The sequence below is a fragment of the Sardina pilchardus genome, chromosome 7 (genome assembly GCF_963854185.1).
Source record: "Sardina pilchardus chromosome 7, fSarPil1.1, whole genome shotgun sequence".
Taxonomy (NCBI): domain Eukaryota; kingdom Metazoa; phylum Chordata; class Actinopteri; order Clupeiformes; family Clupeidae; genus Sardina; species Sardina pilchardus.
In genome coordinates this window covers 21,509,437-21,536,836 of record NC_085000.1, presented here as the reverse complement: position 1 = coordinate 21,536,836, position 27,400 = coordinate 21,509,437, and the positions used below count along the sequence as shown (strand labels likewise).

Sequence of the window (27,400 nt, the reverse complement as noted above, 5' to 3'; positions counted from 1 at the left end):
GAGAGCCCGAGGGGTGGCGGAGGAGGGGGAGGGGGAGGCGACGGCCCAGGAGGACCGGGGAAGCTTATCTCCCATGGCGACTGACCCCGGCGAGCCCACGGCCACCGAGGACTCCTCGGAGAAACCTGATGGAGGGAGGGAGGAGGAGGCGGAGCAGGAGCAGGGGGGCGGGCGCGGGGTGGCCGCATCGTCGGCGGCGGCGATGGTGGCCGCCGCGGCCCGGGAGAGAGAGCGCACGCGCAGCACCCCCTGCGACTTTCCCTCCTCCCAGACGGAGGAGAGGAGGGCGGGAGGACGGGCCGCCGGAGGAGGAGGAGAGGACGGAGGGGACGCCGGGGCCGACGGACCGGAGGCGCTCGCCCGGAACGCCCTGCGCTCGCCTTCCCTGTCCGTGCCCTCGTCCCCGACCGCCCTGCACCACCCGCACGCCCACCACCACCACCACCACCACCACCACCACCAGCAGCAGAGCGGCCGGCTGAGGCGCGAGAACAAGCGCTTCTTCCGCAAGAGTGTGGAGATCTGCGAGGAGGAGGACGAGCCGGAGGAGGCGGCGGCGGCCGCCTCTTCCACGCCGGACACCCCGCAAAGCGCCCCCCACCTGCAGCTGCGCACCTCCGACTCCGTGTTCCACGCCGCCGCCGCCGCCCCCGCCGCCGCCCCCCAGCAGCAGCAGCTTCCTGCCAGTGCCCACGCGGCGCTCGGAGAGGAGAGCGCTCCCGACGGGGCGTCCCAGGACCCGGACAAGGCCGGCGGCGGAGCGGCCCCGTCCACCCCCACGCAGCCAAAGGCCAAGGAGCGCGAGGAGCAAGAGGAGGAGGCCGAGATGAAGGCCGTGGCCACCTCGCCCGGTGGACGCTTCCTGAAATTCGACATCGAGCTCGGCCGCGGGGCCTTCAAGACGGTCTACAAGGGCCTGGACACGGAGACCTGGGTGGAAGTGGCCTGGTGTGAACTCCAGGTAAGCTCCGTTCCCATCTTGCATCTATTTCTATCCAGACAGAATGATCAAAGTTGAAAGACTTGAATAGGAGCTCCACTGCGGATTCGCTGATAGGTTTTGTTGAAGGTGAACTTGAATGGCTTCCTTTTCTTGTAAAGTCAGGATTTGGGGAAGAGTTTGGGGCTGTATTGTGCTTTTGCTGTGTATGGGCTGCTCCCCTGGCCAGGCTAGCATGAATTAGAATCCTGTTACTCAGGGGTTTTCTCTGCGCCGCAGAAGTGAAATCTTAGCCTCTTGTCTCCTTAGCTATTCAGCGGGGGTTCTAACAGTCGACTGCAGTGAGAGCCATGGGTGGGGAGGGCGGGGTGGAGAGAGAGAGAGAGAGAACTGGCTCAGTGGATATACACAGTAACAACCGTGGGAGAGAGGAATTGAACAAACTCGTGATACAATGAGCAAAAAAAAGAAGCCCTCCTCTGCACGATGAAATGCCTTGTTGTTCTCACACTGTGTGGTATATCATTATTATTGGCATGTTCTGTGGGCCCACATCAGGTCACACTATCGGAGGAATGCATACAGTACAACACACAGGGCATTACAGTCACATTGCATAATTTATACTCTGACAGCGAGAGAAACACATTCACATTGTTCAGAATGGGCTGCTGAGAACATGATCCTCTGCAATTATAATTATAAGTGCTGGACTTCCAGCTTGAATCCTTTTGTGAACTTCCCAGGCCGGAATATTCAAGTGGGCACGCGACTATAATCCCTCTGGAGCACATTGTTTTCCGTGAGCAAAACACACATACGCCTTCCCCAAAGATTCTGGCTTGCATTTAGGGGTTAACGCGAGAGAGGTAAGGAGCTTATCAAGGCCGCTCATTAATTAGGACTCAGAGGTTGCGTGTAAATCACAGAGACTCCGAGCGATCACGTCTTAGGCCTTTCATTGACCTGTACAGCGCTTGTCCATCCCCCGTATTGTTTTTTTAAAGGAAGACACTGTGTGTGCGTGTTAGAAAAAGGCGAGTTTTTGTCAAGGTTTGTGCCTTCGCTGGCACTTTTGTTCCCCAGTCAGGATGTGCCCTGCCAGGGCACATTAGCGCAACAGGAGCACTTGCGCTGGATCACAGGAACAGAGGGGGGGGGTGGGCCAGACGGTCAGATAGAACATGTGATAAGAGCAGAACAAGGGAAAGAATAAACAGAACAGGGGAAAAGGATGTTCCCTAAAGGGAAAGAGGAAGAAGGAACTGTTGGCAAGGTCAGTGGGGGAGACACAGGTCAAACACACACACGAGTGGTGGTAAATGTCAACAGAAGTGTTACACAAAACCAACCAAAAAACAGAACAACCATGTCCAAAAGAGACATTTCTTTACAGCTACAGTATCTAAAGCCTCAGGTTAAATTACACATTTAAACAAGCTTCTGTTCTTTCAACAGAGCACAAAAAAAGGGTTTGCTATCCACCCTTTTTTTTCTCGCTTGCTTCAGGTCTTGCTAAAGGTTGCTTGGTCATGTGCTCCTCTGGGGAGCTAATTCCAAACGAGTGCCCCGGTTAATCCCAGTGAGTGAGTACTGCTTGCCGGTCGGACTACCTCCCCGGCCTCCTGTTGCTTTTAACGCCCGGCTGCCCTGTAGGGCAACCCTCCTTTATATCACTTACAGAGCGCGCCGCCTCCGTCAGAGCAACACAACCCCTGAGAAGACACATGCTATCCGTTTACCACAGGCAGCAGCAGCAGTGGCAGCAGCACTTAGTACTGAAGGCTGCTACTTAGCACTGTTTCCAGAGTGCAGGTGTCACAGCTGAACAAACCCATGCACCTCGCATAAAGACTTTAACCACTGGAGCTAGGATTACTAACTTATCCCCAAAGAGAGAACCCATGCACCCCTCCCCCCACCCCAACCCCACCAACCCCATCCCCCCACATACACACACCCCACAGACACATATGCGCTATCTACATAAATAGGTAGGGTAAATATACTATGAACAACTCTGGCTCTGCGCCATAAATTACACATGACTTCTGCAACATAGCCATTATAAATGGCAGGGGAAGCAGAGCACTCTAGCATCTACAGTAGTATGAGCTCAGTGGCTGCAGCCTTAAAACATAGTATGCTACTATTTGCAGTAGTGGGCTTCAAGCATATCATGGTACTACTGTGCCATACTACAGCTGAACAACAGAAATGGAGATAGAAAAAAACATATATATACTGTACATACTGTATATATATATAGCTCATAGCTCATAACTTTTATGCTGAATATCCTATACATGTGAAATAGGATATCTTTTTGACGCTTTTGATACTATTTAAAGACGTTGTTTCCATGGAAACTGTTACCTGTGGTGATGATTTGTCCTCGACAGTCTCTGTACTTTCATCGTCACTGTCATTTTATAAAAGTGCTCTATGACAAATCTCATAATTATACCCATCAGATATGATCTGACCTCCATACACCAATATTAGTGGTAGGGTATACCAGCCGAAAGGGTGTTCTAGACGAGACTAATGTAAAACAAACAAGTGGCTTTGTCACTTTTGTAGCGTCGAACATAGACATGATGATACTTTAGAACAGTGATTCACATCCAGTGAGCACTATCCTTAGGTCTAATGCCTTCCTTGCTTCCAGTGTTGTGCAGACTGGCAGGCGAGCAGCAGATGCAGCCATCTCCCAGTATGTGCCGCATATTGTATGTGGAGATGGTGATCAGACACCACGTGACGCCTCCTCTTTTCTCCTCCTCTCGTCTCTCTCTCCTTCGCTCTCTCTCTCTCTCCCTCCCTCCCGCCTCTATCTCGTGCTCTGCTTCGGTTCAGCGGCAGATGCAAATGAAATCAGCCCAGAGCGGCATGCCTGATGTAATCATCGCGGCCTGTGTCGGACATGACAGGAGATGTCGGGAGAAGGGTGAGAACCTGATGAGGCCAGTGAATAGGTTGCTATGCTACCAGAAGAGCACTGGAATTGTACACCAGCAAACCCTGTTGAGAGTCTTTCAGCCACCCCCCCACCCCCCCGGCCCCAGGGATATGTTCCTCTGACATAGAAACGTATGTATCACTTTTACTGCTGTGTCATTCTCTTAAGGATGACCTGCAGAGTTCAGTTATGGGAAAGTGCATTAACACTGTAGGGACCGTCACCGGAACGATGAAAGGATGATCACAGAGGGGAAATGAAGGGTACGATGAGCGTAGAATACTGAGAAAGACTCTTTCTGTGCTCTATATATGCATAGAGAAAGAGAGAGAAGGGGGAAAAGAGGAAGAGCTATAGAGAGAAGGAAAGAGAGAATGATGAGCCAAACAGAGGATTAGCGTGGCATTCTTCCCAGAGAGGAACTCTGGAGCTAATGCTCACTCACTCTCTCTCTCTCTCTCTCTCCCTCTCTCCCCTCTCTCTCTCTCTTTCTCTCTGTCCCTCTCTCTCCCTCTCTCGATCCTGTCTCCCTCTCTTGTTCTGTTCTCTGTCACTCACACACACCACACTCAAGCCAGACGGGTCACAAATATGCACACAGATCAACACATCGGCAGAAAAGCTTCAGTGCGTTAGCTGGTGTTAGCGATTTGCTTTTGCCATAATGGATGTAAAGGATGGCTAACTGTCGTGTACTGCTATGTAAGGCTGTTGGGCCTATAGTGTTTGCTCTATGGACTGTGCTGGTGCATTTCTCCTCTACCTCTCGTGTATGTACAGTACAGGCCCAGAGGGACTAAATCATAGCCTTTTTAACTCTCGTTCGGCTCAGTGTAGATGAAACTTGACAAGGACATAACCTCCTGGTGAGAATATAGCGCTCTTTTGCTCCAGGACTAGCCACTGTGCAGCTCACAGACGCGGGCACACTAACCCAGCCTATGGGGGGGTTGGAACTGTCCTCTTAGCCGTGCCGTAATAATTTCTGAAGAACTATTGAAGACAGCATGAACTCACAGAACTACAAACCAGTTATCAACAGCCAGCCTTTAGTGGTGCGTAGTGGCGCAGTAGTGTTTAAGTAGCAGTCTGCCTGTGATGTTTGCAACCTTAATATCCATGTGGAGTTGCGTGGGGGGGGATTTATTGTTGTCATTATTAACATGTATTATTCATGTCAATATTGAAGATAAGGCATGTACCAGCTGGAGTGCTGTTTACTGTCTCTCGTCTCTTATTGCTTTGTAGACTAAACTAATTGGAGATCATTTGTGTTGCAGGATAAGAATTTGGTTAGAGCTCATTTGGTCAAGAGCTGAGGGAGCGCCGTAAAGCAGCACAGCCTCCCTTCCCCTCATAGCTCTTAGTTACATAACAGGCATCAATACGAGAGCAAATAGCATGCATTAGAGGAGACAAACAATTTGGAGGAGTTTGGAGAGGTTTGACTTTCTAAACAACACAACTGAAACATTCATCACGATGTCATTGAATTGAACTGCACGTCAGCTTTTAGCACAGGCATTTCCTGTTTCTCATGGGAATCCATAGAGCTAACCACCCTAACTGTTCATGCACACACACACACACACACACACCGAAGCATCCAGAGTGACACACCTATGGTGGCTCTCCCACAGACAGACAGACAGACAGGGAAGGCTGTCCAGAGGCAGGGATTAGCTGTCCTAATGCAGCTTGAAAGAGGGGGAAATAGAAGTTCATGGCATGGCCACCCTCCCTCCCTCCCTCCCTCTACCTCCACTCCCTCCGTCTCTCTCTCTCTCTCTCTCTCTCTCTCTGTCGCTGTCTCTTTCTACCCCTCCCTCCTCTCAGCTCGCATGCTCAGAGGCAAAAGGTCAAAGCAGTATATCCTTCATGCTAACATTTAGGCTTGTGGCATTACCATGCAGCCTCACTGAATAGGCTCATCACTCACAGTGGGGAAGAATTTACTGTGAGAATCTACAGAGACGTACAGTATGCGACTGTTAGCATAAACCACTGTGTACGTAGCAACTGAATACCGACTTGGATTTGAGCTTGAATACTTGGTGTGTCCACGGTATTGTCAATTCATGGTTTTTCCAATTGTTGCTCATGTGTGGTGTGTTGCTTCGTGTTTTAAATACCTAAACAAGCAGACAAGAATGGCTGTGTGTGTGGGTGTGTGGGTGTTAGAGGGAGTCAGATAGAGCGATAGAGAGAAAGAGAGAGAGATTGTGTGTGTGTGTGTGTGTGTGTGTGTGCGCCTCTGTCTGTGTGTCAGTGAGTGAGTACACAGGGGGTGATCCAGGGAGTTAATTACAGTGGGTGCCTGTCAGGCTGGAACAAAAAGCCTGCACAGACAGCACAACTCACGCAGAAACGCCACTGGCTCAACGCAGGCCGTCTGTCCTGTCCTGTCCTGTCCTGACTGGGCCGCCACAGGACGGGCCCTGCCACAACAACAGCGTGGCCAGTCTGCCAGCCTCCGCAGTGGACAGAGAAAGCACAGACTGGCTGTCTCTGTAGCGCACAAACACTACTTAACACCTCTCTGGCAGGTGCCCGCATTGGTCACTGTATATCTGTAGGAAAATAGAATCGTCAGGAGGTCAAATGTTTGCTATTGAAAGACTATTAATTACTTATTATTTGTTTTTAATTTGTGGACAATCTCTACTAATACCATTGACGTCTTTGGCTAGATTAAGTCATCCTGAAGCGTGGAATGAATTGGGATATTTTTGTCGTCGAGCAAGTTTACTTTGGGTCTTGAGCCATAGGTTTTGAACGGCCACAGTGATTCGGATATGACTCAGGAAAAGACCTGGTCATCGTTCCGCCTCGACTCTGCGCCATCGCTTAGACCAGACAAATGGGGCCAGACGGACAGCTTGTGATCCAACGGCCTGCCAGGTATTGATGTGTGCCATGATGCCAGTAGGGTTAGTTTGGGTGGTTCTCTCCCCTCCCCCGCCCTGTCCAGCCCTGCCCAGTCTTGCCCACTGCACCGCCATCATTAAGTAAAAGGTCATCGGTTTTTTGGCCGTCCGCAGCAGACGGCTGGGTTTGGCCGGGCCCTGTCTTTCCCAAAGGGACGCGAGTGCGGTGGGGTAACCGAGTGAGTCTGCCATGGCCTGTCTGAGGCGCTGAGGCATCCTTAGAGGCCCCGCGCTTACTCATGGCCACGTTATGTCACTCCGCATTTCTCACCGCGCTCCACAGCAACCTCGCTCACTGCAGGGGGAACAGACAGGACGGGGGGGGGGGACTAGAGCACAAGAGAGAATGGAAGAGAGAGAGAGATGGAGGGAGGGAGAGAGAGAGGGAGGGAGGGAGGGAGAGAGAAATGGGGGAGTGAAAGTGAGGGAGAGTGTGAAAGGGAAGAGAAATAGCTGACAGCACTGCCTGTTATTGCAGTGGAAAGATTTCTTAAAAGAGCTGTAATGAGGGGGAAATAAATTGGAGTTGGAGACTGTTAGAGCCCGTATTTAAATTGCAATTAGTCGTTTTCATCAGAGGCAGCTTTTTTGCTGCTTTCAGAAGAAGTTGTGAGGATTGGTAATGAAAGGAAAAATTCAGAGACACTGACTGATCACAGAAATCACTGATTACAGAAAAAAATATAATAATTAAGACAAAAATACAAAGGAATGAGAAGACTCCCAATAAGCCTCGTGTTTATTCTTCCATGATGTTAGCCTTTCCTGATTTTCTGTGGATTTTTTCTTTGCCGCTACAATGGGCAGCAGGATCCTCTAAAGCTGACATCTAACATAAATATTATTTTAACACGTGACCTAGAAGATGTGGAGAGCCTTTTAAAGGGGCAGCTCAATAATTCAGTTGAACTCCAGAGCACCTACATTTTGCGAACACAAGAATCTGTTTCATCACAGCCAGTCTAGAGACCACGCATCTAATTCTGTGTTCGTTTTGCTGTTCAAAATGCTCTTGTGGATAATATCTTGACTATGAATATGACTGCCAACTATGAATATGACTGCCAACCCCTAAAGCAAATATGGGAACATTGGATGATTATCATGGGACCCCGCTTGGACTACTGCAGCTTGTAAACTACGTAGACAGTCAATGGCTCTGGTGGCAGACCATGGGCAGGACCGGATCTGCTGCTGAATCAGGGACTACTGTAGCACTAACTATGTACAGTACTGACAGATGTAGTGCTGTTGTCATGGCAGAACCCTTAAGCATTATGTCATCAGCCTTCGTCATACAAAGCAAAACAAAAACACGCAAACAGATAGCCGGGCGGGCCGTGGGTATTGGAGTTAGGCCCCACTAGTGTGCGCTAATCCGAGTGAGATCTGCTCTTTTCAGCGGTGCTCCCATCTCGTTAGTCTGAGCTCACATAGATTACTGTCACCTAATCCCCGCAGACTCCTCGCATTCCTTAATAGTAAACCGTTTACTTTCCCTGTTGCACTACACTTTCTCCATCATGCACCCCCCCCCCCCCCCCCCCACACACACACTTTTAACTAGATAGCGTGAGGATATGTGAGATAATGGACATAAAGGGGCAAGGGAGGGGGAGGGGGAGGGGGGTTAGTTATCTCATACGCGACTGTTAGCATGTTCAACGCACAATGTGAACATGCCCCTCCCCTCCCATCATTCAGTAAGACCCTGAGGAGTTGTGAGTTGTGATGAAAGATTGGAATACCCACACAATTAACTTACAAACCCCGGGGGAGTGCTGGGATTCATGAAAATGTTTACAGAGGGAGAGCGAGCGGAGGAGAGTGGGACGACCCATTGTAGGAAATGTGCGTCTAAGTGCCCAAACAACACGCGGCTAATGGTTCCACTGGCTCCCAGTAGACACTTCCCTTCCCTCACTCCCCCCTGCTCATGACTCTACACTGCTGGAGTGTGTGTGTGTGTGTGTGTGTGTGTGTGTGTGTGTGTGTGTGTGTGTGTGTGTGTGTGTGTGTGTGTGTGTGTGTGTGTGTGTGTGTGTGTGTGTGTGTGTGTGTGTGTGTGTGTGTGTGTGTGTGTGTGTGTGTGTGTGTGTGTGTGTGTGTGTGTGTGGTTCTGTGAGAGACAGAGAGGAGCCGGAGAAGTTTTTACAGCTCTACCTTACACAAGACCTGACCTTCACCAAAGCAGGTGTCTGGTCCAAATCGGTCTCTCTATGTGGGTAGGGTCGGGCTGAGGTCACGTTTTCATGGCTGTTTACATCATGAGTTATAGGCTGTCTACACGGGCCCTTAATACACTTCACTGCCACCCACAAATATTGCCAAATATGTTGCTAAACTCACCGCGCAGCTTTGGTGATTATACACATTGTGTAAGGGCCTTTTGTCTCCTAGTTTTGTTTTGGAGATCACCCATACAGTACAGCAAAACAAATGTGCTGCTAACTCGCTTACAGTGAGGTCACAGAATGTGAGGCCCTTCTTGAGCACACTCCTAATTTGCTAATGGAACAATGGTCCATTTGCTTCAGCGCGCACTGCAGCGACGAGTGGATGAGCATAAGCGCTGTGTGGAACTGACATGGCATATGCATGGGCCCAGTCGACTGCCTGTGATATTCACTCACTGGAGAGAATTCATGAAAGACAGACACCCACTGGCTCTTCACAATAGGGCTCTCTTTCTGACAGCGGCGGCGGCGGACCCCGGCCCCCCCACCCACTCCTCAGCGCTCCCTCATTTTCTCCCTCTTTTGTTGTGTTGTCCCCCTCATTTTCTCAGCGGTGTTCCGCTCGGCCGATGGAAAGGTTATATCATCTCCTTATCGCCCCTTTGTTCACTCCCTCATTACTCTCCCCTTCTCCTGTAAGCTCTTCATTTTTTTTTTTTTTTTTTTCACTCTGGCCCAATTTTCATGTTCTCGGAGTGGCCTGTAAAATAACTAATAAATATTTCACTTGATACACAAATACACAAAAATATTATGACCATTTGACATTTTTGAACATTACTTAAAGGTTCTTTCAATAATAAGATACATTTCAACAGTTTTGCTTAATCATGCTGAGTACTCACAACAGTCCCATGATAGTAATTGTTTTGCAATCTGGACACTCCTTCATCTTGTGTGTGCACGCGCATTTAGCTGTCTGGGTTGCTGGGACATGAATGATAATTATTGTAATTAACACAGCTGACCTATGTTGACCTCGGGCAGCTGGACAGTGAAAACTCAAAAAGAACAAAACGTGTGCACATGTGCACACAGACAATCCCACACACGCACACACACGCATGCACACACACACACACGAGCATGCACACACACACACACACACACACACACACACACGGGGAGTCAAATTGATGAGATCTCCTCCAGACAGACTCGTCTGCGCTGTGGGAGGCTCTCAGGCAGACACAGACGGGCAGAGGGGAGACGGAGACCGACAGGGACAGGAACGCGCAGAAATCAGGACATGCAGAGACACACACACACACACACACACACACACACACACACACACACACACACACACACGCACTCTAATGGCTACAGCCAGGATTCAACACACAGAGCAGCCAGCAGAAAGACTGTGCACACACACGCGCGCGCTCTACCTCACAATTATACTAAAAACTTGTCGCCACAAAACAGCAAAGAAAAAGGCAAATAAACTGCAATGGCACACCCACCCAGAGACAGTGCTTATTAGCTCATGCGACTCTCAAATGCAATAAAGACGGAGAAATGCTTACACGGAGCGAGAGAGACAGGCACACAGGTCATGCTGTTTCGCTTACACACAGACAGAAAGAAAGAGAGAGAGAGACACTCTGTGTGTGTGTGTGTGTGTGTGTGTGTGCTGTGTATGTCTGTGTGCGTGTGCTCGTGTTTGTAAGGGGGAGGATGTGCAGAAGTCCCAGACACTGGGGATTATTTTTAGCCATGACAATGGCGGAGTTTTCATGTTGACGTTGAGTTTCAGAGAATAGAAGCAGAGGGGCATCACAGAGCTGGCATAAGGGAGAAGAGGGGGAGGAGAGGAGAGGGGAGGAGAGGAGAGGAGAGGAGAGGAGAGAAGAGGAGAGGGGAGGAGATGGCTTTCACCAATACTTCCACAAAAGGACATTGAATCACTGGAGAGAAAGAAAGAGAGAGAGAGAGAGAGAGAGTTGGAATGAAGAAGAGTTGGAAGCAAAGAAACAGGCATTGGCTACGGTAAATTAGCCACACAAAGTCTAAGGGTGCACTGCACACTGAAAAACAGGCCTGATTACAAGGATATCAAAGTAGGAGACTTGGTTATGGGAATATCTGCAGGAGATCATCTCAAGCCTTGAGCAACTGAAGCGCAATGTCTTTTAAGATGTCTTTTAACCCTCGCTAAGTAGAGAATCTGATCATGCTAATCGTATCTGCTCATGTCGGTGTCTACTGTATGTCTGCTCTGTCGCGACTCCAAGCGTATAATTTTCCCATACTTGTATGTGTGTGTGTGTGGGGGGGGTGACGTAACGTTACAGCATGGAGCTCTCCTCACGGGCCGCTGTGTGTGTTTTAACTCACGGTCTCGTCACTTAAATCGGTATTGTTGCAGCCATTGCACTATGACCTTCCTCTAACCTTTTTACACTTGGGTCACCTAATCCCAATGATAAGGGTCATTGGGGTCAAATGACCACAATGCATTATTTTGGTTGGCAGTAATGAAGGCCCTCTGCGTCCACTGACCCAGAAAGATCACTCCCCATATGGTGCGACGAAATCACAAAATCCAATTTGGTGTTATTCTGCCATTACTGCCAGTTAGTTGCTTTGTCTGACCAGGGTGAGTAGACTTGAGTTGAGAACAGAATCAAGGAAGTATATGTGCTATCAGTGGCGTGATGTTGTGTTGTCTAAAACCTGGTGGGTCACTACCTGGAAGCCAGCTAGGAATCTCCCCCCGGCAGGAAATCATCAGGATGTTGGGCATTACTAGATGCAGCAAACATCTCTTTCAGTGGTGAAAGCATGTCAGGTTTCTAATGGAGGGGGTCTTTGAAATTGCCATTGATATTCACATTTAGACTGTCACAAAAGAGAAGCTTTGCTTTGTGCCATGTTCTGTGATCCAGCTTAGGTTTCAATAGGGAAACCAGGGCAACCATTACATTGTCATTGTGGCTTCCAAGTATGTGGGGTCTCGGTAAGCACAGGGTACATTTTAATCAATCACTTTGCATCCCACGCGCCGTGCCAGTGACAGTCTGTCTGTTCATGTAAAGCGGTGTCTGGGAGAGCAATGGATCTGTCCTCAGAGAGCTTCTCTTCACTGGCACAGCCCTGGCGACCGTGCCAAGGCAGCACTCTGCCAGGGAGGATTTACGCGGCATCCACCACACCACGCCACGCCACACCGGGGCAATCGGGAGTGTGGCAGCAGATGCAGCAGAAATGTGTTTTATAGGCTAATGCTGGGTGTGGGTCTGGCCAGAGAGAGAAAGCCCACTTAACCTACAGTACGCCATCTGGTGGTCACCAACATGCTGTTGCATGGGGAAGAGGGGGGAAAAAGAAAAAGAAAAAGGAGGGGAAAAATTGAGAGCGAAAAAAAAAAAAAAGAAAAAAACCCACGAGGCCGCGCTTGTCTAGCCTCTCATTTGGATGTACAGTTCTAATTGAATGCCGGCGCTGTTGAGCCGAAAAGATTTTTTTTGCTGTTGTCAGCCCCCGTGGCTCCCGACAGTCACAGCCCTCCCAACTATTTCTCCCCCCTCCAGCGGGCCTGTCCCGGCCAAAGACTAGCGCACAGCTAATGTAACGTAGTCCATTTGCGAGGGTTACATTCTTGCAGTAAAAGTGAATGGATACAATACATTTTAGCATTCCTCCTCCACAGCACATTTTTTAAAGGGGAACTCAAATTAAAAGTGCAGCCGGTCTGTGGGCTTTTCGCTCTGCTGTTGAGCATCACCGCTGTGCACCAGGGGCACTTTTATTTATTGTCCTCTCTGAGCTGCTCATTAATTAATGCCCAGATGAAGCCATCGGAACTGTCATGTGAATTTATAACTTCATCATAAATATGGGGAGTTTCTATCATATGAACTTTGACAGTTTGTGGAAAGCGAGTTGGAAATTAATTTCACCACCTTAGATGTAGTAGTAGATTACTTCCTTCCCGTTCTATTTCATTATTTGGCATCAACGGAATAAAACATTATCTGAGGATGCTGTGCAGAGCCCAAAGCCTTTACAAGTCAATATGAGTGTTATCAGGTCTGGACAAAAAACTGTTGCAGTTGAAATGATCTGAGCATTCTTTTAAATGTATTTTATATAGGACTCCTATATAAATGTCTTACACATGAGTCCTATAAGTATTTTATGTAGGACTCATTTAATTCTCCTCAACTTAACACCTCAGGAGAGTCAGTGTAATCCCTGGATGCTCTGTATAGCAGATATAGGCTATATCATGTATGGTAGAAAAGACTTTATAGTTTACAGTTGTTGGTTAACTACTTTGTACTTTGAAACATTGCACATATTACGTCCAGGTCCATTGTAGTCTATTAGTGTTGTTTTATCCCCTTTCTCTCTCTCTCTCTTGCTCAGGATCGCAAGTTGACCAAGGCGGAGCAGCAGCGCTTCAAGGAGGAGGCGGAGATGCTGAAGGGCCTGCAGCACCCCAACATCGTGCGCTTCTACGACTCCTGGGAGTCCGTTCTCCGCGGCAAAAAGTGCATCGTCCTCGTCACCGAGCTCATGACATCAGGAACGCTAAAAACGTAAAGTAGAACAACCACCAAAAAATCTCTGTAATGCTGATTCAAGAATAATTTCTTTGTCGTCGGTAGTTGGAGGAGATCTATTTTCATCCTTTGATGAGGATGCCAGTGTGTTTGACCCCAGTCAGCAATCAGCATCCATCGTTCTCATGCTTCTATGCTGAGTCACTATAGATGTAAGACAACATGGGATTGGAAATGTGAGCACTTTCAGCTCGACAGGGCTCACTCAGTCATTGCCCACTTGCTCATTAGGAGCAACAACAGAAGCCCAGGAGTCTCATTACCCAGACTGAATGTCTCCATTCTCTCTTTTTCTCCGTTTCCCCCTCCTGTACTCCTGTACTCCTCCTCCTCCTCCTCCTCCTCCTCCTCCTCTTCCTCTCTGCAGCTATCTGAAGCGCTTTAAGGTGATGAAGCCGAAGGTTCTGCGCAGCTGGTGTCGGCAGATCCTGAAGGGCCTTCATTTCCTGCACACACGCACGCCCCCCATTGTGCACCGAGACCTCAAGTGCGACAACATCTTCATCACCGGGCCGACGGGCTCGGTGAAGATCGGCGACCTCGGCCTGGCCACGCTCATGCGCACCTCCTTTGCCAAGAGCGTCATCGGTGAGCTCAGACCCCGCGATGACCACTCCTCTTGTCACAAGGACGTGCTGTCCAGACAGGTTTTTTCACCAGTGTGAAGCCGCAGTGTATGAGTTCAGGATGTTCAGAAGACTAGGACAAAGGCAGAGGTCCATTGTAAGGACTTAAGTTGGGATGGGAGAAATACAAATTTCAATGATGGATTTCCTGCTTTCAGTGATGTAAAAATCATCATTTTACATCATTGAAAGCAGGAAGTCCTATTCATGGGCTTCATTGAAATCTGTATTTCTCCCATCGGTGAAGTGTCTCTTTAAGTCTCGACCTTTTTACGACTTAAAAAAGCATCTGAGGGATCCTTGAAAGGAATCTGTCTAGTGATTCTGTTCACCCTTTGCCTTCTCACTTAGCGCTATACAAGAGCGTTATTTATTCGCAGCATTAAGGTGCATTTGCTCATAGAGCTGAGGCTTAAGACTACTGTATGGCTTATTGACTGCTCTTGATCGATATTTGCACAGAAATGGCCCACTTAAAACGTCCTGCTGAAAGAAAAGTAACTAATGGAGCCATGATGCCATCATACAGAGTCCATGTGATGTTATGTAAGAGGATGGATGTGGTGAACATGGATGATGGGGGGAGTGCTCTTTTGAACTGCGCTGAGAAAATCTACTTTGATCTATTACATTAAAGAGAGTGCCGACATGACTGTGCACATATAGAATGACCATATATCCTAAAACCTATCATGAAAGTCAAAGCTAAAATGACAGCAATGCTCAGAATACAGGACATAGTCGCTTGTCCTTTGTGTAGTCATGGAGGCACATTCAGAGAAACTGAAACAAGAAACATCAACCGGAAAGCAGAATTTCAGACAATAATAATGCGTGCTGAATGCCTCTGATGAATATAAATCACTTGTCAATTCTCATCTCAGTCACAGTTTTGATGTGAAAAAAAATCTGATTTTGGCCTTTGAAAGTTATTTCTAAATCTCTGTCTAAAGCGTCTCCCGTTCTCCTCTCCTCCAGGCACCCCTGAGTTCATGGCTCCTGAGATGTACGAGGAGCACTATGATGAGTCAGTGGACGTCTACGCCTTTGGCATGTGCATGCTGGAGATGGCCACCTCCGAGTACCCGTACTCCGAGTGCCAGAATGCTGCTCAGATCTACCGCAAAGTCACCAGTGTAAGGGCCCTGGCAAAGTCATTTTAATTTAGCTTTTAAAGAGTGAATAAGATTAATATACTAGTGTGTCCTCACACTGGATTTCCCTTCCCTGAACTTAGCCCCTGCTGTTTTTATGCATCATTAGGAAGTTAAATATAGAGATCATATTTTTAAACTGGCACATCTTTGCCTCCTTCTCGGTAGGGTATAAAACCGGCCAGTTTTGACAAGGTGAACGACCCGGAGATTAAGGAAATCATCGAAGGCTGCATTCGGCAGAACAGGACCGAGCGGTGAGCTCTCACACACTCCATCTGTGCCTAATGAAGTGTATCATTGAGCTGGTGGACCAAGGCGGCGGCGGTACGCCGGAATCTCTCCTCAACTCCCGCTTCTCCCTGCTTGACTTTGTCTGCTCGTGTTCTCTCCCCCCCCCCTCTAGACTCTCCGTCAAGGACCTGCTGAACCACGCGTTCTTCGGCGAGGACACGGGAGTGCGGGTGGAGCTGGCGGAGGAGGACACGGGCTGCCAGGACTGCCTGGCGCTGCGCATCTGGGTGGAGGACCCCAAGAAGCTGAAGGGCAAGCACAAGGACAACGAGGCCATCGAGTTCAGCTACGACCTGGAGAACGACAGCGCCGAGGAAGTGGCACTGGAAATGGTGAGAGAGAGAGAGGGAGAGAGAGGGAGAGAAGGAGGGAGGGAGAGAGGGGAGGTGAGACTGAAGGAAGGAGAAAAACGGAGGAGAGAGAGAAGGGCAAATGAAGGCGTCTGTATATTTCAGGGAGAGGAACCCATTTTTCCCCCGCCAGAGATCTGTGCTAGAACCACGTGGTGTGACCAGTTGAATGTTGCTATCTATGTCACATTATTCCAGGCTTCCTCTAACCTACAATCCGCCCCAACCCCTACTATCTCTTTCTTTCCCTGCTCCGTTTTATATCATCTCTCCCGTGTGTGTGTGCACACGTCAGGTGAAATCGGGCTTCTTCCACGAGAGCGACGCCAAAGTGGTGAGCAAGTCCATCCGCGACCGGGTCACGCTCATCAAGAAGTCTCGCGAGCGGCGCCAGCAGCAGCAGCTCCTTCAGCAGCAGCAGCAGCCGCCGCCGCCGCAGCAGCAGCAGCCTGGCGTTCCGGAGGAGAGGAGAGACTCCACCTTCACCTCCTCGTCCTACTCCTGCTCCCACCCCTCTTGCCCCTCCTCCATGGGCCCGGCGGCTGCCGCTGCCGCCGCCACCAGCGCTGTGGGGGCCACCGGGGGCCACGTCGGGGAGGCAGAGGAGCTGCCAGAGGTGGACCAGCACGTCAGACAGCAGCAGCAGATCCACAGCACGGCCTCTGGCCTGACAGGTACTACAGCAGCAGCAGCAGCAGCAGCAGTACGAGCACGTGCTCATCCTATTCAAACTCCATTACAGCAACTGGGGATTCAATTTGTAAAGCTTAGCTAGCATGAGCAGCCTGGTTTGACACTGAAATGACAAGGATTAGATTCATTTAAAGATTACAGTACTGATGGGTGGCTTGTTTTTTTTGTTTAGTTTTTTATTTTATTTGTTTGCTTTTATCTGGGTTGATCAGGGGTTTGTGGTCGTTGGGTGGTTGGGTTGATTGTGTTTGGGTTGGGCTGCTGCCAGCAGCTGATGAAGGACACACCAGTGACTGGAAGCTGACTCATTCTCTTATCTTCCTCAGAGGGGGAGAGCATCTCTGCAGCAAGCTGCGAGTCCTTTACAAGTGGAACGAACCAAGTCCTCCTCCCGCAGGGGGAGTCTGGGAGCCCATACGTACCTGCCCAGCCCAGCTACCCATCGGCCCCAACCGTAAGTAGCCACATTCTGTAGTAACACCACCATTAATTAATGAGCAATAAGGCATGGTATGATTTTGTGGGTGTGTGTGTGATAAAAGCCTTTTTCTGATGTTTTGTTATATAATTACTCTCTCAGACACCAGAGCTCTAGTCATAACAATAAGCTTTTGAACATGTTGGTGGGCACCTAACATAAAAAGCCTATTGTGGAGTTAAAAATGACATGATTGTGGGGTAAGCATTGTTCTCTTTATTTATCAGGCAGTGCAGAGTGCAGGGGTTCTGTCCCACCCCCAGATGCTCCCTATTGGTCAGAGCGGAGGGGATCCAAACATGCCTATTGGCCAGAGTGGTGGAATGTCTGGCATGTCCATTGGCCAAAGTGGCGGTGGGGCTCCAAACATGCCAGTGGCTCATAGTTTCATTCAGCCAGTCACTATGGCAACACAGGTCTCATCAAGCGTACTGCAGCAGTATCCCCAGGTGAATGTCTCCCTCATGTCCAGTCTGGCTATCTATCTGGTGTCTCTCACCTACAGTACATGCACTCCAAATCCTTCCTCTGCTGGACATATATACCCAGGGAGACTAACATACAGTACAAGTGCGCCACCTCATATTTGTATGACTGGAGTCTCTGACTATAATACAGTATGTCAAAGGCGGAGATGTATCCTTTTGGTACTGTACCACCTCTAAGGCTTATCAAATCATCTCATGTCATAGGAGGATTTGAGATCAAATACATTGATACAACAGGTCCTCATACTACTACTTCACATCCTATGCGGTTTTTGCTATGATCAGAGACAACTCGTTTTCCCCGTTGGCCAATTTAGTTGGCAAGAGACTTGCCTCTTACCAAAATGGAAACTGATGTTATTTTATATGACCCTAGGGACATGTTAGTGCCAACTCAAACAAGGTTGCATTCTGTTTAACTTTTGTGTACATTTTAACTAAATGTGTGAATTCTATTCTTTAACCTGCAGGGACATTTACACATATATATTTTACTGGTACCTTTTAGATCTTTGTTTATAAATGACTGTTATATAATTAAAACCTTATTGCCTAAAATACTATTACTGTTACCTTAGATACTAGCAATAGTGTCTTCCACTGCAACGGACATAGTTTCAGTCCAGGATATGTTGCCTCACATGAGTGACTTTTGTTGCCTTCTTCAGACTCAGCCAAGCATCCATGAATACAATATGCATAGTTTAGCATAGTTATTGGCAGCAGTACATCATAAAAAGAAGCAGACGCATATTGAATCTGTATGAATTGATTTTTTACAACTCTTTTGCACCTCAATGATGGCATGGGTACAATTTCAAATTTGATAATGATTTGAAAATTAGGTACTCTTGAAAATATGCTGGTGCTTCCAGATGATTGATCCCTGGTACTAATGCTACGCTCTTCCTTTCTCTTCTCACCACAACCTTTCTTTCCCTCTCCCTTACCATCTCTTCCATTCTCACCCCCTGCTCTCACATAATCATCCCGTCTAAATCCATCTCTGCCTAAAGTCCCTTCAGACATACCCACCCAATGTCACCCAAATGCTTCCCTTTCAATCCATGGAAAGCACCACTCCACACACCTCCGTAGTGCAGTCGCAGTCCTACATCCCCCCTGTCTCGCCCCAGGCCCCGATGAGCATACTCACCGCTCCCACGTCAATTGGAGATCCCACAGGATTGGTAGGAGCATTCCCACTCGCGCAGCAGAATCAGCCCACACCTTTTCAGCACGAAGTGCTGCCCCAGCAAACACAGCAAGCCATAGTTCAGCAGCAGCAGCAGCAGGCGGTGTTGGAAGCCCCGACGGCCCTATTGCAGCACCCGCCGACAAACGTGATAACGCAGCCTCAAGCCGTTTTGATACAGCAACAGATAGAGCAGACGCCGCAGCAAGGGGCCTCGCTGTCGCAGCCACTGCATGCTAGCGCTGGAATAACACAGCAGCAGGCTGAACCGCTTCTCATACCACAGCAGGAGCAGCAGCAGCAGCAGCAGCAGCCCAACCACGGCTCAGCGCAGCAGTCTTATGTACCTCTGCCACAGCAGCAAGCTCTACCGCAAACGATTGAACCACAAACGCAGCAAAGCTACATCCAGCCACACCCAGGATTGCCACAGCAACAGCCTGTGATGCAGCATGCGCAACAGCACCATCCCCAGCAAGCCATTTTGCAACAGCCATCAAGTGAACAACAGCAACAGTCCATGATCTTGCAACATCAGATAGAGCAGCAGCAGGTCTTTGTACCACCGCTGCCTGAGCCACAAGGGCAGATACAGCAGCAACCCACCCACCACCAACAGCAAGCTCTGCTACTACAGCAACAGATCGAACAACAGCATCAGCAGCAGGCCATTTTGCTACAGCAGCAACTTGAGCAACAGCAGCAGCAGCAAACCTACCTGCAACAGCAACAACACCAACAACAACAGATAGAGCAACAACAGCTAATGCTGCAACAGCAACAAAAAGGTCAGCTGCAACAACAGATAGAACAACCACAGGTTCTGGTTCCACAGCAGATTGAACAACAACAGCAAGCTCTTCTACAGCAACAGCAGATAGAGCAACAGCAAAAACAGGCATTATTACAACAGCAAAAGGAGCAGCAGCAAGCTCTGTTGCACCAACAACAGTTGGAGCAACAGCAACAACAGGCATTATTGCAACAAAAGCTGGAACTGGAAAACCAGCAGCAGCAGGCGTTGTTGCAACAGCAGCAGCAGCATCAAATAGAGCAACAACAGCAGGCTGCTCTACAACAACAGCTAGAGCAGCAGCAGCATCAACAAGCTTTATTAAAACAACAGTTAGAGCAACAGCAGCAGGCTATGTTACAACAACAGAGGGAACAACACCAACAACAACAGTTGGAGCTACAGCAGCAACAGCAGCAGGCCTTGCTGCAGCAGCAGAGAGAACAACAGATCCAACAACAAGTCCTGTTGCAGCAGCAGCAGCAGCAAGCTTTGTTCCAGCAGCAAAAGCTTGAGCAACAGCAGGCTTTACTGATGCAGCAGCAGGCCGACTCACAACCACAGGTTTTGTTACAGCAGCAGCAGCAGCAGCAGATGGACCAGGCTGCCGCTGTGGTCCAGCATCATAGTGGACCCCAGCATATTGAGAAGATGGACCCTGTGTCCGCACAACTCCCCAATGAGCAGCAAGTGATCATGCAGCAGCAGATAGGCCAGCAGCCCTCGTATGTTGTCCAGCAGCAGACAGCGGTGCCTCACCAGTTGCGCACAAGCCTCACTCAGCAGCAGATAGAGCAACAACAGCAGGCAATGGGCCTCATACAGCAACAGCAAGCTCTGCTCTCTCAGCAGCAGCAGCAGCAGCAGCAGCAGCATAGAACCTCTGTGGTGGAGTCTCAGATCTCTGCCATTGTTCAAGCAGCCCCAGCAGAGGTCACAGCTCAAGTCCCAGGACAGGTGCAGGCTGCAGCTCACCTTCAATCCCAGGTTCCCCTCCAGGCTGCTATCCAGCCTCAAATCCACTCAGGACCAATCCAGAGTCACGGGGAGATCCACCTTCAAGGGAACCAAGGGCACGCCATTTCGCAAGTGCAGCAGCCGCAGGCGTTTATACCAACCCAGATGCAAGCAGCGTCTCAACCAATGCCTCAGCCCCAAGTGAGCCAGCCCCAGGTTCTCCTCCAATCTACCCAAGGGCAGGCCCCCATGCCGGCCCAAGTAGCGCTGCAGCCACAGATACAAGCTCAAGCATTTGCTCAGACCCATGCGGTCCCTCCGATGCAGCCACAGGGACAGATGATGCCAGCCCCAGCTCAAGTTTTGTCCGTTGCACCTATGCCAGGGCCCATCCAGCTCGACCAGACAGTGGCACCCAGTGTGTCGATGCCCACACCAATACAAACACAGCAACAGGCCCCTGTTGCTACACTGTCATCACAGTACACCCAAGCAGCACAGCCGGTGCAGTCAACCATTCAGTCAGTCCAGTCGGACCTCACCCAATCCATGCAACCGCCGGTGGTACAGTACCAACAAATGATGCTGTCTCCGGGGGCGATCGCTGCTGTTGGCACGACAGCACCCACAGTCGGCCCTGCTTCCATAAGCACAACGCAACAATTTGCACAGCAGGGCAGTCAGACACACATCCAGAGCCAGGCCCAGCCGCAGCACATCATCCAAGCCCAGCATCAGCCCATGAACACGGGCGTGGCGCCAGTGGTGCAGCCCCTGCCTCCGGTACAGCCCATAGTGACGCAGCAGTATGAGCCTCCACAGCAAATGCAGCCGGCTCCACAGGTCCAGCAGCAGCAGCAGCAGCAGCAGCAGATCCTCCAGACGGCTTCAGCAGCGCAGCCTTTCATGCAGCAGCAAAGCATCCCCTCTCAGCATGCTGTGGTTCCCCAAGAGCTCCCCTGCCAGCCCCAGCCCCAGCCCCAGCCCCAGCCCCCACCCCCACCCCAGCCAACGGCCCAGCCCTCCACACAGCCCCTGGCCCATCCCAGAGTTCTGCCTCTGTACAGTCAGGTTGTTGCAGGCCCTCCACCACCATCGTCCCCTCAACACCATGTGCCCCAGGCCCCTCTGCCTGCCCACACGCACACTCAGACCGGCGGTCAGAGCCAGACCCACACGCACACGCAGACCTCTGCCCACGTCCAGGCCCACTCCCACACGCAGACGCTCGTCGAGACAGGAGCGGGATCTGACCAGCCTCTTTATCCGCACGTGGCCTTCCCACCTCAGCAGTTACCCCAGAGTCCATCTCATACCGCCGCCGCTTACCTCCCCACCGCTCTGCCGGCCCCGCACCCTGCTGCCCCTGCGCCCGAGTGCCCTGCTCAAGCTGAGGTGCCCACGGCCCAGCTGGGGGTGGCTGACGTGGTCCCCACATCCCCGTCTTCTGTCGCTGCTTTCCAGACCCTCGGCTCTAACGGTCCCTCGCTGCCCCCAACCTCTCTAGCAGATTGTGACCCTGCTCTGCTGGGTCTTGCTCAGGTACAAAAGCACTCACAACCCCTTGACTTGATCACCCTGGCATTTATGTACATCAGTAACATTACACGTTGTGTGTCCACACTAAATGAGAAAACAGGCAGACAGCTGGACTAGGTCCAAAGCCAAAATGGAGCTATGTCTGACATCTCATGGTCACTTTTCGAAGGTAGAAGATCAACACACTGTTTCAATTGCGATATTCATTACTAGATGTTTTTTTGAACTAACTTTTGGTTTAACAAAACCTATTAAAATGATACTAACCAAATGTACTTTCAATGGCTATAACAAACATATAAATACTAGTTTTTAGTAATCCCTTTAATAGTTTCATATTTGCGGAGAACAACCATAAGCTACCATGATATTAAAATCCTTTTAAAATCAGTTTCAAATGTTTTGTACTGTATGAGTATGTTTCATGTGTTACCATGTTTACCTTACCAATGTCAACTGTACCCTTAGGAGAGTCAAGGCCAGTCTGTCAACAAACATACATCATCTGGGTAGGTTTCACATTATGCTATTCTCTGATTGAAGTATATTGATCTCAGCCCATGTTTAAACCTATCCCGTTGACGCTTATATCCTGATTATTGCTTATTTTACCCGTCTTACCTTTAGCTCTGCCCCGGCCAATGGAGAAGAGACTCAACCGCTGTGGGCCAATGGGAAACTGGTTGATAGGTTGAAGGCACAGAGGAGATCGTCCTATCAGAGGACAGACAAGACAACTCATTTCCAGCTGACCATGATGCAGGCAAGTATCCCGTGCTGTAAGAGGGCATGTTTTTTTACAAGTGTTTATGTTGAAGTAAACAGACATGAATTTAATATGGAAACTTCCTCTCAGGTGTCCAACACTGGAGACAACTTGGTGGAATGTCAGCTTGAGACTCACAGTAACAAAATGGTCACCTTCAAGTTTGACGCTGAGGGTGACGCACCGGAAGATATTGCAGATTACATGGTGACATACACATCATTCCTTTTCCAGTTATAGTGTCCAATTCAGGGAACGTACTTAATTATAGCAGTAATTAACAGTGCTTAATCAAAGCTGTAATTAATCATGTTTTATAATTGTAAGTGTTGCTAACTTATTTGTGTAATCCTTGTTGTTAAGGTGGAGGAGGACTTTGTCCTTGATTCGGAGAAAGTGAAATTTGTTGAGGACCTGAGGACCATAGTAAAGAGAGCTCTGGAAATCCTTCCACAGGTTTGTGTGTGTCTCTTGCTTTATACGTCTCACCCTGAACATGGAATACAAAATGTCCACTGTATGTGCACTCTGTTCTGTGTCAAGAAGACTTCTAAACCCTTTTAACCCATCTTCCCATATTATGTTATTCAGTACATTATGCAGTACAGTATGTCCAGGCCAGGGGGGGTTTCCATTAGGCAATTGGCTCAGAATCAAATTTGTGCTTCTGCATCTTATTCATGACATACAATTTACAGTATGTATTGTTCATGATGAGTATTGATCTCTTCGGCTCTGTGATGGAAGATACTTATGTCTGAACATAAATGACGTCCTTAGAACTGAAGTATGCAGTCAGTGAATAGTAAGTCAGCATGTATTTTCCAGTGACTATATAATATAGAATGTAGCTTGGTGCCAGGAAATAATGTTATTTATGTTAATATTTATTAATATGTTATGTTATTTCTGGCAGACAGGGTCAATGGAACAGTTGCATGTAAGCACCCCAGGAAGTTCAGCAGGTGAGTTTCTTTGTTTTGTCCGTGTGTTGCATATCCTGACATGGCTGATGTCATGAGTAAATGTTATAGTATATGTTTTGGAGTTGTTAGTTGGAGTAAAGATTTCACCAAGAGTACTTAAACAGTGTTTTGTGTACATTCTTTAACATGTCACTCAGTCAGATGTCTTTCTCATCTCCCCGTGCACAGTGGATTCCGCCCCACAAGCGTCTCCAGTGGGCCGCTGGCGATTCTTCATCAACCAGACAATCCGGCAGCGGGACTCTCAGTCAAACCAGGGAGCCTCCACACCGCCCCCATCTGGAGAGAGCCGGTCCTTACTGACTGCCGAGTCTGACAAAGGTGGCCTTATAATCACACCCTTATCGACCGGTTGCTTCAAAAACATTTTTTTTTAAAAAGCTGCAATACTGTACATCCATACGATACCAAGTGGTGATTTTGGTCTTTATTGTCCTCTCTTCCTTTCCATGCCTCCAGATCGCGAGGGATCGCAGCGTTCCGAGTCCTTCTCCGGGATAGCCTCCCCTCCCTGCCCTGTGCTGTCTGCCTCCTCCCCTCCGGTCTCCACCATGTCTGCCCCTGCCTCGATGTCTGCCCCAGCCACCGCCGCCCCTGCTCCTGACACTACTGCCTCTGACTCGATCTCCGCCCCGGCTTCTGCAGTAGTTCACCACCCCCCCCCGCCGGCCTGTGCTGCCTGCGTTGACATGCCAGCTGTCCTCCCCGTAGCCGCGCCAGACCAGGCCTCCTCCGGTGGCACGAGCTTATTAGCCCATGTGCCCGCCGCGGTCCTGTCGCCTGGCCAGATCGTAGTCCCGCTAGCCAGCAGCGCCCCTCTGTCTGCAGCTGCTGAGGCTGTGGTCACTCCTGCCTCCAGCGTAGGCTCGTCCATCGGGCTCGGCGTGGCTGAAGCCACGCTAGGGCAGTGCATGTCGGAGGGGGAGCAGCGCACATCGCTGTCCTCCTCCTCCAGTCACGCTCCCTCCCCAGCTCCCCCGGTCGGCCACGCCGCTGCTGGCCTCCCGCCGGAACGACCACCGCCTCTTCCGCAGGGCCCGCCTGTTCAGTCGGTCCAGCTTCCTGCGGCGGCCCTGGAGCAGACTCCTTACGCTCAGCAGGCAGCGCTGCAGCTTCAAATGCAACAGCAGCTTCTGTTACAGCAACAGGTCCTGCAGCAGCAGTTGCAGCAGCAGCAGCAGCAACAGCAGACAATCCAGCAGCCTCTCCCAGTCCAGCCTCAACCCCAATCCCAGCCTCAGCCTCAGCCTCAGCCTCAGCCTCCGCCTGCTCTCACGGGGCAGATAAAGCCTGCTGTGCCACAGGAGCTAAAGCCACAGTATACCCCGCCCTTACAGATGCAGCAGCAGCAGCAGCCTCTGTTGCAGAAAGTGCAGCAGCAGCAGCAGCAGCAGCAGCAAGTGGCCCTGCAGCCGGGCCCGCTAGCCCAGCCGCAGCCCCAGCCGCAGCTGCAGCAGGCCCCCCCAGAGCAGCTGCAGTCCCTTCAGCAGTCCCTTCAGCAGCAGCAGCAGCAGCAGCAGCAGCAGGCCCCCCCAGAGCAGCTGCAGTCCCTTCAGCAGCCGCCACAGCTGCTACAGCAACGGGTTTTGCCCAGCGCAGAGCAGCTGCAAGCGCAGGCGCAGCTCCTGCAGCCTCTCGTGCAGCCGCACACCCAGGCGCAGCAGATGCAGCAGTTTGTCCCAGAGCCCCAGCAGCAGCAGTTCAGGCCACAAATGCAGACCCCCGTTCAGCAGCCGGCGCCCCTAGAGCAGACTCCCCAGCATACAGTCCAGGCCCAGCTACCACTGTCCCAGCCTTTACCCCTAGAGCAGCAGCAGCCTCAGCAGCAGCAGCAGCCCATGCCTCCAGCCCCCCAGCCTCTTCAGAAGCAGCCCTCCTTCCCGCAGTCCGAGTCGGAGCTCTCCACGGGCGAGGCCAGCATTACCGACGACACCTCGGGCTACCAGCACGCGGCCCAGGTGCCTCCCTCGTCCTCCGACGCCTCGCTGCCCCAGCTGCCCCTCAGCTCGTCTGAGGCCGCTCCGCTCCCGGCGCTGACCCACACACTCACCCCTTCCCCCGCCCAGCCCTCCTCGGTAGCCGAGTCCGACAGCGAGGGCCCGCCCAAAATCGAGTTTGTGGACAACCGCATAAAGACCCTGGACGAGAAGCTGAGGAACCTGTTGTATCAGGAGTACAGTGGTGGCGGCGGCGGAGGGGCGACGCCCGGTGGAGTTGGGAGCGGAGCCTCGACCGGCTCCTCGGCTGTTCCCGGCAACGCCTCCTCCTCGTCGACCGGAGCGGCAGCGCTCTCGGCTTCGGCGGGTGGGGAGGAGTCGTCGGAGCCCCATTCGCTCCCCGCCGTCGCTCCCTCCTCCTCCTCCTACCCCCCAGCCTCCTCCTCTGACACCTCCCCTCACTCCTCCACCTCCAGCACCTCCTCCACCACCCCGCGCTCCTCCTCCACCTCCCCTGACCTGGACAGGGCCCGCCACGCGGACCAAGCTCGGCAAGCCCTGGCCAGCCCTCCCGCTTCTGCTGCCGCTGCCCCTGTGGAGCACCAGCCCGCTCCCTCCTTCTCCTCCTCCTCCTCCACCCCTCCCTGCTCCCTCCTGTCTCCCCCACATGGACAGGCAGCTGTGCCTCCTCCAAGTGAACCCAAAGTTCCCGTAAGTCTGGCTTGCTGGCGCGAGAGTGAATGCCACCTCTGCCCGTTTGCTGTGGTGTTGTGCCTTTGAGATGACGCGTCACGATTAGTCATAGTTCATTTGGGATTAGGTGTGACTCACATATCAGTTCATATTTTCAGTATCTAGCCTAGTAGCTTTGTGGTTATGCCTCTGGTAAACCTCAGAGTGGCAGTACATCATTTGACAAAAAAAATATGCAATGAATTAGCTATGCATTTAAGATCATATTTAATATAAGTGTGATAAATGAGGTCTTGAGACGAAGAACCATATCAGTCCATATTTACGAATTTTGAATACTAACATTTTTGAACAATAATTGAACATTATAGACAGTATATATTTTTTATTTTACTTGAAGATAGACTGACTGTAACCGCTAAGGTTAGGTAGCCTACATTAATGGTTCTTCCACTCACCTCTTTCGGTAGACTTTTCCCCTCGTTTTAGCTCTTAGTTCACACATGGTTTCACAGTATCCCTCAAAGACTTCTTTTATTTGCTTTGTCCTACCATTCGTTCATTTGCTCTCCTTTTTTGGCGAGTTTTTGCCTATGAATGTACCGCACGTCTCCATTTGTCATTAGTGGACATAATCGGTTTTCCCGCGTGAAACTATTTATAGTACTACTGAGTATTGACAGCGCGATAACACCTCAAACTGCTTCTGTATACAAAGTGGCACAAAGTGGACATACATCCATGTCACGTGGCTATCTCTCTTTTCTTTTTTTTGGACTTGGATATGGTTGTTCGTCGCATGTCCTAAAGTAGT

The 27,400-nt window shown here is 50.3% G+C and overlaps 1 protein-coding gene across 3 annotated transcripts in view; it reads left to right on the top strand.

Annotated features, from left to right (window-relative positions):
• Nucleotides 1-27,400, top strand: part of wnk3 (WNK lysine deficient protein kinase 3) — a 37,546-nt gene continuing 10,146 nt past the window's right edge. For 2 of the 3 annotated variants that reach the window (XM_062541248.1, XM_062541247.1), the window contains exons 1-16: nucleotides 1-961; nucleotides 13,441-13,613; nucleotides 14,005-14,225; nucleotides 15,242-15,399; nucleotides 15,586-15,674; nucleotides 15,824-16,043; nucleotides 16,357-16,735; nucleotides 17,081-17,208; nucleotides 17,460-17,681; nucleotides 22,673-22,713; nucleotides 22,832-22,967; nucleotides 23,061-23,177; nucleotides 23,334-23,426; nucleotides 23,887-23,935; nucleotides 24,125-24,277; nucleotides 24,416-26,604. In XM_062541248.1, coding sequence (XP_062397232.1) covers nucleotides 74-961; nucleotides 13,441-13,613; nucleotides 14,005-14,225; nucleotides 15,242-15,399; nucleotides 15,586-15,674; nucleotides 15,824-16,043; nucleotides 16,357-16,735; nucleotides 17,081-17,208; nucleotides 17,460-17,681; nucleotides 22,673-22,713; nucleotides 22,832-22,967; nucleotides 23,061-23,177; nucleotides 23,334-23,426; nucleotides 23,887-23,935; nucleotides 24,125-24,277; nucleotides 24,416-26,604 — 5,256 coding nt within the window. In that variant the 5' untranslated portion in view covers nucleotides 1-73. Of the gene's footprint in view, nucleotides 962-13,440; nucleotides 13,614-13,688; nucleotides 13,790-14,004; nucleotides 14,226-15,241; nucleotides 15,400-15,585; nucleotides 15,675-15,823; nucleotides 16,044-16,356; nucleotides 16,736-17,080; nucleotides 17,209-17,459; nucleotides 17,682-22,672; nucleotides 22,714-22,831; nucleotides 22,968-23,060; nucleotides 23,178-23,333; nucleotides 23,427-23,886; nucleotides 23,936-24,124; nucleotides 24,278-24,415; nucleotides 26,605-27,400 lie in introns of those variants that run through there. The other variant, XM_062541249.1, reaches the window with a different exon arrangement.